Here is a 13889-nt window from a genome sequence, read left to right on the forward strand (position 1 = left end):
CAAGTCCCTCCCTCCTCAAATTCTAGGAAGCAAACCTATTACATACCCATTGATAGTGTTGAGCAATCCCTCAATGAAGTGAGCTAAGTAATCGACTTGAGAACTTTCGTCTGGAAAAACTGGCCCGTGGAGAGAGGCTAGCTGAGCCAAGCACTGCAGCGAGTCTTGTGCCATATCTGTGTCTTCTCTAATTTTTCGATGCACCTTTTTGGAAGCAAGAGGGTTAACACCACATGAGAGGCGGGGGTAGGAAATTAGACATTCTTCTACCATCGTCACATGGCTCGCAATCCTAAAGAGCACATTGCAAGTCCATGCACACTCAACACACGCTCAGAGCTTTCTCCACTGAATTTGAAATCAAGAGTATTATTATTTCAAGGCACTTCCAAGCTGCCCTCTCAATATGCCAACTTCATAAGCCATATTTAATTAGTCGAAGGCAATGTTTCGCTGGGACCTACCTACATGTTGAACTGTCTATGCATGTTGAGACTTAAGAGAGAAACAGATGCCAGCCAGTCAGACATGCTGCTACTTCTAAAAACAGCAATAATGACAGCCATCTGTATTATGCTAACTATGCCTGGGCTACAGTGTCTTGCTAAAGTTAGTCGACAAGTTCAATCAAGATTATATAGATGCTTCTTTAGCAGAGGTAAACACAGAACCAGCAAGAAACCAAATATATTTTGCTTGCAGCAAAATCTTTTGATTCCGTTTTGATCCACTCATTTCTGCGAGCAGGATCATGCCACTCTTCCTCAGGAGGTCTTCAGTGAGAAGAAATCATCTCAACAAAGTGAGCATCCATTTATTGACTGAATTTTTATGACAAAATAAGGATATCAAGAGAACTTACTTTACATAAATTCTTGGATGCAAATTAGAGCATCTAGAATCCGACATCAAGAAATAGTCATCCAATAAGAAATATAATACTAGTAACTGAAATCTATGGATATAAATTAAATGAATGCCCATCTCAAAGTACTAAAAAAAATAGAAGTGGTGATAAATTAGAGTTCTCTTTGATTAAAGGAACACATTGAATTTTTAATATAATGAGAGTCACTGTAGTGCTATGTTTTCTAGTTTAATCAAAGCTCCTACTGAAACACAAGCATGGCAAATAAACACTGCAAATCAGGAATTAGCCAGCACAGCAGAGATTCTGCTTTTTAGATACTTAGTAAGCCATAAAAAAGCTGATAAATGTGTTAGTTACCCTTTCATTTGTATGAATTTGATATCTAAAATAAATCTAAGTGTGTCTGGTAAAAAGAGTGATATAATTTGAAAAGAAGTTCTTTTACCAATAAAAGTGAGCCTTTGAGCCAGAGACCTCGTAACAGAGAATTACATTAGAAAGGGTTAACCTGTAAATGCAAAAACTATTTGCTTGTGGAGGTTCCCAGCTGACAGTAGCAACTGTCTGGGTTGTCTAGACAGCTGTTCACATTGTGTGCAGCTGTTAAATGGTCTGCCAGCAAGTTTTTCACCTTTTTGAAAATGCTTGAGCAAGATAAAAAAACTCACAAGTAACTATGTACACACAACAGCTAAAATTGTCAAGCAAATTAATACACTACACAAAATATTTACTAAACGCTATTTGACATCTAGACAAGAGTTTTAAATATTTCTTAGCTTTGAAACCAATACCCGCACATTCCTGCAATACACCATTGTATTCCTGGAGATAAACCTTAACTGGTTTCTTCAATGTATTTTTTTCAGGATGGTAATCTATATTGTCTTTTTCTCCATTAATGTGCAATGATTTGGAACCAAACCAAAGCACCACTGAACATGTCTAGATGGCCACAGATTTCCTGAACAGAGTGCTCAAGGCACCAAAGGCTGCCTCACATGCAGTGCCGTGATTTCTTATATGGTAGTGAGATCTATGTAGAAGACATACATGTGCACTGTTCACATGCAGCAAACATGCACGACAAAATTGACGCATGTGTCCCTGGTTGCTTATGACAGCGACACACATCTTTCCTGCACGGAAACATAATCAAAGTAGGAAGTTGCCTACATGGGTATACAGCCCTTAAGCTGCATTAAGTTCTGCTATACCAAATGAGAATAGCGCCTTCCGAGACAGCAGACAAGGATTTGTCTGCTTTTTGTAATTGACTGGGAATTTTTAATTAAGTGTCGTTATTAGGGAATTGACTAACTTCACCCTGCAACACCACTTCTCAGGTCTAAATGACACCCAGATTAAACCCTATCAAAATTCATTGGAAATATGGTGCCTTCAATTCTTTTCACCAAGCAAGATCTTAAAGCAACAACATCAGCACGCAACTAGGCGCACATAGGCAGAATTTCCGTTAACCTCTAACAAGCAAACCAACAAAAACAGTGTGACCTTTAGAAATATAACTGTTTGGCAAGTAAGAGAATTTCATCTATGCAACCCTCACCTGAATTCAGAGAAGGGAGTACCAGCTTCTTTCCTACTAAGCTAGCAACAGCAGAATGGGACTTACCGTAAAGAAAAGCTCCATAACTCTGCTGTCCAGGAGGGTCTCACGCCAGGACTCTGTTGGCTTTAGCATCACATTTTGTGAGGATTCAAACATAGCTATATAATGTCTGCCTAGTTATCGGGTGTCAAGGTCAACAACAACATTCCGACTTGGCTTTAAAGAAAGAGGAAAGAAAAAAAAGAATCCCAGATACAACAGGTCCCATTCAGAAAGAATGCAATGGAAACAAGCTTTAAGCCCCTCCACATACACAGCATAATTCATGCATGAGGGCAAGGAATAAAAGGTATTAAGGACTGGAAAAAAAGAATGCCCTAGGAATGCCAGATAACAGTTTGATCACAATGACGAGACATTCCATAGTGGCACAATCACTTTAATAATCATCCCGTTGTGACAGGAGAAAGGGAAACAAAAATGATACCACACTTGGCAGGTATGCAAACTTGAACAAAATATTTTTCTTAAACCATTCTGAAATGTTATTGGCTGGCTTTATCACAAATTTAAAACGAGCCCTTTGAAATCTGTTGATCCTGATCTTTATAACAATCTAACAGGCTTCGCAGAATTAAATGGAGTTCATCTTCAAGCTATGCAGAAGAACAAATGAAAATCCTAATATATACAGGACTGGGGCAGAGCCATCCTGCTGGGGTGGGATGGAGAGAATCCAAGGTAGAAAGAAAGAAAGAAAGAAAGAAAGAAAGAAAGAAAGAAAGAAAGAAAGAGGAAGGAAGGACTACCACTAATTTCAGTGGGTCTTATTTCCAAGTAAATGAGCTAAGGATTTCTGAATCAAGGGACATCCATTGAGTTCTATGGGGCTAGAGCATCAAAATGGGAGACAGTCTTCTAAAATAAACAGGCTGAACAACCCTATCACAGAAAACTATTACAAAATATTATGAGATTTATTTTGGCAATAAAAATATACATGTAATAAAGATGTGAACATTTGCACTCAACGTTAAACCAAAGTTATAACAAACTATGAATGTTTAAGATATCTGCCAGTTATCTGATTTATTGTGTGGTTCAATTTATCGTATTTTGCCAAGCACAGGAAAATATTCCATTCATTTTAAAGTTCCACACATAAAGCAGGAAGAAGCCATTGGTCTGAAGGGCTAAACCGCTAAACACATATTTCTTCCTAAAGATGCGTTGCAAAGCTTTTGGAGCCCTCCCCCAATGATGCATTGTTGGCTAATTTCTAAACTGGAGTGGTAAATTACGCTGCACATCATTCACCACCCTATCAAACAACTGGTAGGCTTTTTTGGGGGGGGGTTGCTGAAAATTGAAAAACAACAACAAAGGAACCATTTCAGTGCTGTCAGAATGCAATGCCTTTGACAATTATTCGATTTAAATAAAAACCATTTGCAATAAGGGTAGGGCTTAATGTAATTCAAGAGGGTGCACACTTCTTTTTAAAGATAAAGATTTGAAAGATTCTCACAACATATTAAGTATGTATTATTATTACAAAGTGTAAATGCAGCAGTTGCTATGATCAGAACGGCGGGTCTTGTCTTCTGTATGGGCCCTTTGGCCTCCAGCACCTCCCCCCTCCTTTTTTAACCTCTTATTTTTAACTTTGCTTAGGGGCGAGGTGGGGTGTGCTGCAAAGTCCAATGTCAGTAGGACCCCAGCCTCCTGCCATCTTAATTTGCCCAGAGGCAGATTTCTGCCATAGGCCTGTGCCCCAAAGTCTTTTAAGAACCTAGCAACGCCCATGTAAATAAATAAAAACACCCAGATAAATACAAAAATATAAATAGCAGCTTCAGCATAAGTATATGTCTAACTGTATAACCACATATATTAATAAACCCCCGGTTCGGTATCCTCTTGACCCGGGAGTCTAATTCCAGCTCCTATCTAGCTCCAGTTTTGTTGTGCTGCTAATTGTTGTCTTTCTGCAGATGCTTAGTCAAATATTTTGATGCATTTGCAACAGCGAACTATGAGTGATTAGCAAAGAACGCAGCGACATAGCAAACGTATCAGCCCGTTGGGAATAAAATTAGAATTCTGAAGCTTACATTTCCTCAAGACTGTTTGTCAAGATCAGGTGATTATTTCCCACATGTAATAAACGATCTTCCAAAGGATATAATTTGGAGGGAGAAAATTCCAGCTTAAGACCTGATTGGCTAGTGCAAGGTAACGCTGAAAGACTGAAGACATCTGAGCATTAAGGTTTTCACGCCGACTGAATTCCTGTAGTACCTCTACTGTGAGCATGAATATCTGTCGGAGGTCGTCCTCCTGTGCAGGATAAGCAAAAACGTTTTAATTTCTTTGGTTAAAATAATAAAACTATCAGGATTTTTTTAAAAAAAATAAAAATACATGCTCCTTAGTGTGTGTTCTTTGCAATCTGAAGATTGCCTTGCACCAAGTCAGATCACTGGTCTATCTATGGCAAGGGTGCTAACTGGATTCTAGACCGGCTGGCAGTGAGAAGACCTTTAACCAGCCTTACCTGGAAATGCTAATCAGTGGCGTGCAATCAGTGGACTAGGGGGATGAGGCTAGATCCATCTCTCCCACCACCTTCCCAAAGCCCACCACTGATGCCAAGAATTGACGTGCATGCAAAGCACTCAGCTATGGTCCAAGTTAACAGACAGCTCTTTTCAGATGACAGGTGATCTAACGCAATGCGTCTGTGTGAAGAGGCTCACGGAGATAAGTCTTGTCTATTACCTACAAGCTCAACTACTGTGCTTATAGATACTCTTGTTCACTTTTGTGTACGCATCTGTAAGTGAAATGGGGATTTCCTTTATTCTATATTTCTAAGAAGAAATGTGAACCATGCGTCCTTTGTTTACCTGAAATATCCGCTTGCAGTTGCCGTGGAACTCCATGCTTAGCCCAATGTTGCTGGTTTTGCTTGAACTTGAGAACTCGCTCAACAGTGCCGTTAAAATGGAGCAGGCCAGTGTTTGCTGCAAGGATACAGGGGAAGTATTATTATTATTACTACTACTAAATTAAGTGTATGATGAAGTAAACCTCAACAATATCTTAACACAACACATCTGTTATATTACTTATTTTAAGAAAACCAGCATTAGAAACTCAAGATATATAAGCTAGGGACCAAATGGCTCCTTAAACCAAGGTTACAGTCGCCAAAATGGAATGTCTAAAGTCTTATTTTTGAAATGATGGACTGATTGTGATTGATTCTCAGTTCAGATGACAACCTTGAGCTAGTTAAGAGCTTTGAGAACTTAAAGAAGAAAAGTCACTTGATGGACAGTCCACATATATATTTGCCTATTCCTACTCTTTTTTTTGTAATGGTGACTGCTTCTGCTCAGGCTTCCCACTCTCTGAGCAGTTTAAGGAAGCCCCTATTGCCCTCACAGTTCATGTGAGCCAAAGTGGTATGGCAGCTTGCTCAGTAGGGCTGGGTGATGTATCTCTGCTGCTTCTTCATTCCCTAAGGTGGGGAGGAAGAAGCAGCCGAGATACATTCCATACATTGTGATATATCCATCATATCACAGTATTTAGGTATCACCCAGCCCTACTGAAAACATTGGAAAGTCAGGCAATAAATACATAGTTATATGGTCCAAGTCACTTACAGGGGCCACCAGTGAAAAAATCTCAGTATTTTTTAAAAAATTAATTTATTAATCATCTTTCACTTCTGTCTTAAGGTGACCATACCATACCTACCTACCCACCATAAAACAGCTAAAATAGTTTTAAAAGGTCTAAACAGTTTTAAAGGTCTAAAAACAATAAAAAATGAACACCGAAGGCAGCTGGAAAAGCTTGTTGAAACAAAAATGTATTCATTTAGTTCTGGAAAGAACAGGTAGTGGGTGCCATATCTCAACAGGGGTGCAGTTCCACAGAACCGCGGCAGCTACGCAGAAAATCCTGCTACAAGTTACTGTAGAGCAGGCTTGCAGAATACAGCAACCTGGTGGGTATATAAGGGATAAGGTGATCTCTCAAGTAACCTGGTCCTGAGTTATAAAAGGCCTTATATGTTATTACCTTGAACTTGCCCTGGTAGCAGATTGGCAGCCAGCGCAAATCCTCCAAACAAGATGTTATATTCTGGCAGTAGTTTCACAGAAACATAGAATTGTAGAGCTGGAGGGGTCCCTGAGCTAAGGCCTTCCGACCAACTTCAACGGTAGATCCACATAGAGGACTTTGCAGTAATACAACCTTTAGTTGAATCCAGCCTTATGGTTTTACTCTGCGTACAATTTAGGAACATGATGTAAGAAGAGCCTGCTGGGTCAGGCTAATGGCCCATCTAGTCCAGCATCCTGTTCTCACACAGGGGCCATCCAGATGCCTGTGGGAACCCTGGAAGCAGGACCTGAGCACAGCAGTATTCTCGCATCTAGCGACTGGTATTCAGAAGCACATTGCCTCTGACCATGGAGGCAGAACATAGTTGTATACCACCCTCTATCTGAAAATTGGGGGAGGGGGGTGCACAAAAAGGAAAAAAAGAAAACAAGTCTAATGGTTGAGATTCCTAAATCAATCAATAAAAGTCAAAATATGGCTTTATAGAACATTTCGGCTACCTTTATACTCAAAAGAGCTACTTATTGTTGTGGATCAGTCATAATCTTGCCAGGTTACAACACATGGGGCTTTAAAGTTTTTTGGGGGGGCGGGAGTTAAGGTTGGACACATATAAATTTCACATGAGAGTGTGGATAGAGAGAAGTTTCTCTCTCTCAAAAGGCTAGAACTTCAATGAAGCGGAATGGTGGGAAATTCAGGAAAGACAAGACCTTTTCACACAGCACACGATGGAACGATCACAATGCGTAGTGGTGGCTACCCATATAGACACCTTTAAAAGGGAATTAGACAAACTCATAGATGATTAGGTTATCACTAGACATGATGGCTGTGTACTCCAAGACCAGGGGCAGCAACAAGAGAGAGGGCTGCTTCACTCATGCCCTGCTTGTGGGCCTCATCCAGGAATCTGGTTAGCCACAGTGAAAAAAACATATGCTTGACTGGATGAGGCTTTGGTATCACCCAACAGGGCTCTTCTTATGTTCTTATTGCAAGGTTCCAAAGCCCCTCTAAAAGCTAGAAGCTTTAAATATTGCATGCTCATATTAGTAGTACCTCGGGTTACATATGCTTCAGGTTACATACGCTTCAGGTTATAGACTCCGCTAACCCAGAAATAGTACCTCGGGTTAAGAACTTTGCTTCAGGATGAGAACAGAAATCGCTCAGCGGCGGCACAGCAACAGCGAGAGACCCTATTAGCTAAAGTGGTGCTTCAGGTTAAGAACAGTTTCAGGTTAAGAACGGACCTCCAGAACGAATTAAGTACTTAACCCGAGGTACCACTGTATTTGTATTTTCCAGACAAAGGTCTGTTGCTGTTTTATCTTGGTAGCTAAACAGGTCTTGACCAGGCCAGTACCTGGATAGGAAAACCCTACCTGTGTCAATGAATTTCTCTAAAATCTGTAGTAGTCAACTTTGTTCAGTTCATGCCCAAAATTTCCAGATGCACTGAAGTTCATAGATCTTCCAGACTCTATTAAAGGTGTATACTCTTGTTCCAAATGGGTCAAGCTTTACGTTTAAGGCGAACTTTCAAATACCAAATGGTACCTTTGGCGATAAGTGTCACAATACCTATTTCTGCAAGGGAGAGCGATTTATAGCTCCTCTATATCATACATTAAATGTCCCGTATTCCATTGTTTTGCTCTTCACAATGGTTGTGTGCACAATAGATGTCTACAACTATTGGCTTTATTCCTAGACTATTTGGAGCCAAGGTGCCAAGGATGGACAGAGGAACAGGAATTGTTAAAGGGTCATGCATGCCGGCAAGTGTCCAGGGGTTAAACGGAAATATGCACACTACCTCTGAACACCCGAAAGATTAAAGTCGTGATGATACTATTTATGCGAGGTCACGCAACAGCTGACAGTAGTGCCATCCACCCACCAACTGCGACATCTTTGTTCAGAAATGCCTCTGATGTCAGTACCTTGACCCCACAGAGAGCTAGTTATCTCAGCTAGTATACACAAAATTAACATTCTTCTTAGCTATATAAATCCCAGACAATCCAAGAAAAAAAGAAAGAAAAAGAGAAAGATACTTTTAGATTAAATACGCATTTAAGTGGAATTCAGTGGAAAATTACAATACAGAGTTTGGACTCCACAGCCAAAACAAACAAGCAAAAAGCTTTATTTTATTTTCTAGAACTACTTATTGTCTACTGCTGCAGTGCATGCAGGTTATGGCTTTGGCCCATTCATGAATTGTCCTGAATTCTGGGGTGCTCGCTTCCTGACAGTCTACTACAAAAGCAAATTTCAACAAATTTAAGTGCTGGGCAGCAGGTCTCTATCCTTTCCTTATATTCTCATATACTTCAAACAATACCTGATGATTTCAGTCCTTTAATTTTTGTTAAGTCTCCATAGTAGTATTTTACATCACTATAACAGACTGATGCAGAGGTAATATTCCTGATCTACTAACCAGTGTGCTGTCATCTCACATGTTCTTTCCTTTCCCTTCCCAATTTCTCTCTTCCTTCTGTGATTTGCTTTAACCACGCTGTGCAGCTTGGTCAGCATTGGCCCAAACAATGGTTAAAACTGGCTAGAATTGCTTGCTAACCAAAGTTTGCAAATCCACATTGAACCCTGGTTAAGAAGAAAGATCTAAAGTGTGTAACTGGAGACAGTACATTAGCTTCATACCAGTAAAGATTGTACCTCATGAAACTAGTTTGTCTCACCCATCAGAAATTTCATTAGTTCCACCACATGAACAAACTACATACCCAAACAATAACCCCATCTGACAAAATAAAATAGTTCTCTTGTTTGCAGAGTGAATTGTCTCTTAGAATAGCCTGGCACTTACCCCAGTTGGGCTTTACTACCAGGAATATACTTTATAAAAGTTTGCCATGCTTAAAAGAGACTTTCAGCTGCTCTAACGGAAGATCAATGAGAATGTGCTAAGAGAGATTAACTGGGCAATCAGACACCCAGTGGAAGAAAAGTGGTCCCAGACAATTATGATTGTTGTTTAAATTTAGGATCTAATGAACCCAACAATGCTACTTTGCAATATATATATATATATATATATATATATATATATACACACACACACACACACACACACACACACACACACTTACTTTTTATTATAAGAGAAATAGTATGAATTATTTCTGCATGCTGCCGTGCTCTTACCAAAAGTGTGACTCGTGCCTTTAGAAAAGAATGTCACTTAAACTGAATGATAAAGCCAGAATGAATGTTTGAAGGGATTTCACACTTGTGTCTGGGACTGTCAATGGCATACGCGCACCGTTTTATTTGAGAGTGGTTAGGTTACAGAGGATGAAAGGGATAAGAGTTCAAAGACTGTTTAGGAAAATAGAGGGGAGAGTGCACACCTGTCCAAAACACAGAATCTGATCGGAGAATTAATTTCGGCAGCTAAAACTGTTGTGTCTCCATCAGACATGTGCATCCTAGTCCGCGGCAGGCGAAGAAGGATCGCTTTGCTTTGACCAGTTGCCTTTGCTAGTGCTTCTCAAAACAGAAAACAGTGAAATCCCTTTGGAAAACGCCTGTGTGTATGTGTGTTTTCCTCTTTATATCTAAAGCAAAGAGAGTGCTGCACTTAGGGCCAAGAGGCTTCACAGTTGTGTTATCGCAGCATCTGAAGCTAATCCTGCTGTCTTAAATCATTTTCAGACACCGCCAAGATGATTTATAGGGTGGCTGTTCTTCTGAAATGCTTCTGTGAAATCCATATTGTCATTGTTAGCTGATGTCTAAGAACGCAGGAAGTATTTGATAACACCACTCAAGAATTACTTGCAACTAATACAGCGGGAGGAAGCAGGCACAGTGAAACAAGGAAGCTCTAGAACTAACATGGGCGTTCTGGAAGCAAACCGTTTTCTAGAACAGCAACTTCAACAAGTAGCTTTTTGTTTTAAGTCTTTGTCCTTATGCAACCTTCCTCAGATGAAAAAGCGGTAAATATAGCTTCTCTTTTTCAGTCAATCCTGAATCATATGTACTGTTTAGATGTTCTGGGGTTAAATCCAGCTGCTACTCAAGTCAATGAAAACCCTCACACACTTTGACGAAGCTGGAGCCAATGCTCTCTGCGCTAGCTGGGTGTTGCATGGGTGCTTTTCAGAAAAGAAGGATCTCCCCAAGAAATCCTGCACACTGAGTAAATGTGACTTGAATTGCATTTCATTGAATTGCATTTCATTACAGCATTACAGCTGAATTCATTACAGCTGAATTATGCATTCAGGGATAATTTTTTAAAAACATTAGTTAAGAGTTTGAGTTAGCGTGTCAACAAGTAGTTAACAATAGACCAAACAAAGAATCAACACACAAATTCAGGTTCATAAACTAGGGTTATGTATGTAGCTGCATGAAAACAAGAGGTAACTGGCTAACCGGAGACATTTCTCCCCTTTCAGCTACGGGTATCATGTCTAGACAACCACCTCTCAGCTTAGGGTGCTCAGATATCTTTGCCCAAATAATTCCAGTCCGTAGCCTTACTGAATTTAGAATTATTCTTACATATGAAATTGTTTTTACTGCTGATGTTTTTTATTTTAAGGCTATCACTTTTTATTTCTTTCCGCTATGTTACACTAGTCATGAATGGAAATAAATAAATAAAAGTGGTAACCACAGACAGTTAAGCAGGCTAGCAGGCAATCACAACAATCCTGTGAGGGAGGCTATGCTAAGAGGTGCTGGCTGGCCCAGGGCCATCCACTGAGCTTCGTGGGGATTTGAATCGCGTCTCCTAGGCCCTAGTCCAGCACTCTAGTTGCTACAGCACACTGGCCTATCAATCAGCACCCACCAGCTCCCCAGCTTCCCTCGCTTAAGGACCTAATTACACAAAACTGGTCCATTGACAGACTTCTCCATTTATCTTTTCTCGATGTATTTTCATTTTTCTTCAAAACACTATTAGTAACAGGAGCACAGATGCCTGAAGGGAGCTAAATTTGGCAACACTTCTTGAAATTGCATTGGGTTATCTATTTTTATACAGTTTACACGTATTCATATTTATATAGGTTTCTTACTGAACCATTCCTTGTTTATTTATCTCTCTACTAAATTACCTGCTTTAACACACGAGGTTTCGTTGTGCCATCTGTCTGTGGGCTATGCAATTTTGCTTCCCCTTCCTTTTCCCTTGCAAGTTGTGGGCGGAAAGCACCAACATTACTAATCTGGGCCCTAGAGAAGAAGGGTAAGCGTGAAGAAGCCCCTTGGGCTTTCGTTTGCTGTTGCACTCTTTCCAGCTCCAATTTATAAAACACAGGTTATTTTATTTTACGTTTTCATTACTAAATTTACATACCGCCCAACATCTGAAGATCACAGGGTGGTTTACAACATAAAATCATGCAGCAAAAGGACCCCCCACAAAAATGTGTAGCATAATAATAATAATAATTAAAAAATAATACACCCACACCCCACGTATGTTTAAAAGGTCATAGATTTTGACAGCAAAGGCCTAACTGAAGAGGAATGTTTTTGCCTGGCGTCTTTTACAACTGGAGTGAAGGGACAGGACCCTTCTAGATCATAAAACTTAAGATCTGTGTGCCCTGAGGGAAGGAAGAGGAGAAGCAGCCCAGGCTCCTATGGGCCGCATACCACTGCTCCTGAAGCAACTATCAGGTCGCTTGTGCCCCTTCACCCTCTTGCTACTTCAGATCTGTGTGCCCCGAAGGAAGGCAGATGTGAGGAAGGCCCAGACCAGGGAGATCATGCCAAATGGTCCCCAAAAGACCATCAGTCAGCCCAGAAGGACGCTGCTCTAACGTTCTGTATCATTTGCTTTGATATTTTAAGATTGCAAACCATCTTGGGTGACTTGGCAACAAGGTTATGTATAAAGGCAATAAATAAAACGTTTCAAGAATCCACTTCTGGTTTTCCTTTATATAGAAAAAGGATCAAAGCCTTAGGGGTTCCATTGCTTCATAGTAGAACTGTTATCAAGAGTTTGAGGGGGGCTTATCAGTTCCAATATGGCCGAATTGTCCTATGTGTACTGAACTACAGTGATACCTCAGGTTACATACGCTTCAGGTTACAGACTCCGCTAAGCCAGAAATATTACCTCGGGTTAAGAACTTTGCTTCAGGATGAGAAGAGAAATCATGCAGCGGTGGTGCAAGGCCCCATTAGCTAAAGTGGTGCTTCAGGTTAAGAACAGTTTCAGGTTAAGAACAGACCTCCAGAACGAATTAAGTTCTTAACCCGAGGTACCACTGTATATTCAAGACTACAATGTGATGCCCTTTCTATCAGTGGCTGCTACCACGTTTCGATGTCAACCTCTGTTAAAGTTAGCAGCGCTGGAATCAAGAAGCGTTTGCCAGCATTCACTGTGCAGCCTGTTTTACAAATTTACAAGGCACTTCATGGACAAAATTGCCCCGAGTGATAGCCTGCCTTCTTGCCTGCTTCAGTGATGGGAACAATATATGCCCACTGGCAAGCTTTCTAACTGTCATCCATTCCACTTTGTTCTGTCTATAACAAATGAGTTAGTTTTGCATGGTGATGCTGCTGCAATTTTCCTCTGAAACTGTTTGGTCTGATTCTCGATACATAAAGAAGCAGCTTGCTTGCGTGTTCTCAGATCCTCTTGTTCCACTTCAAAGAGTTACCCCTCTATACATTTGCTATTAGGTTAGGGTTTTTAAGCTTTTAAATTTCCAAAATCAGAACTTGCTCTGTGCAAGTTCAGATCCCACGAGTAACTTCCTTTGCCCATTTCCACAAAACACTGCATCCAAACGGACATACTATGGTTGTGCTACTGTTCCAAAGCAGAATACAAACCAGCTTCAAACAGTGGGGTCCAATCCTGGTTTGGAGGGCAGGCACAAACCATAGTTTAATGTTCAAATGCAACAATAAAAGTAGCAACTTGATATGCAAAGTGCAAGGGGGAGGAGGAACATGAGGCTGGTTCGTGTAGCAGCAAACCACAGGTTGGTGTTATAGCTGAACAGAGTTTCTATCTCTCATGCTATTAATAAGGCACCCCTAAAGGACACAAAATGTAACAGCTGGCTCAGAATTTTTCACTGAAACTTTTGCTTCATGATTGTACTTAAATAAATTCAATTTAAAAAAAACAAAACTGGGATGAGATTTTCTTCAATTACAAAGTGTTTTTAAAAATTGCTTCCTTAGAACACATTTTATGTGGGAGGGGAATAAATTTTTAGTTCCAGTTTATCGCAATCCTTTACCGAAATGCTGATTTCAACCCGTTCCAAAGTTTTCCAC

At 40.3% G+C, this 13889-nt stretch overlaps 1 protein-coding gene across 1 annotated transcript in view; it reads right to left on the minus strand.

The window, feature by feature from the left end:
• Positions 1 to 13889, minus strand: part of XPO4 (exportin 4) — a 59822-nt gene that overhangs the window by 28069 nt on the left and 17864 nt on the right. The window contains exons 5-8 of the mRNA XM_053385845.1: positions 5354 to 5470; positions 4631 to 4784; positions 2508 to 2620; positions 47 to 204 (exon numbers count right to left, since the gene is read on the minus strand). Coding sequence (XP_053241820.1) covers positions 47 to 204; positions 2508 to 2620; positions 4631 to 4784; positions 5354 to 5470 — 542 coding nt within the window. The remainder of the gene's footprint in view (positions 1 to 46; positions 205 to 2507; positions 2621 to 4630; positions 4785 to 5353; positions 5471 to 13889) is intronic.

The sequence above is a fragment of the Podarcis raffonei genome, chromosome 4 (genome assembly GCF_027172205.1).
Source record: "Podarcis raffonei isolate rPodRaf1 chromosome 4, rPodRaf1.pri, whole genome shotgun sequence".
Taxonomy (NCBI): Eukaryota; Metazoa; Chordata; class Lepidosauria; order Squamata; family Lacertidae; genus Podarcis; species Podarcis raffonei.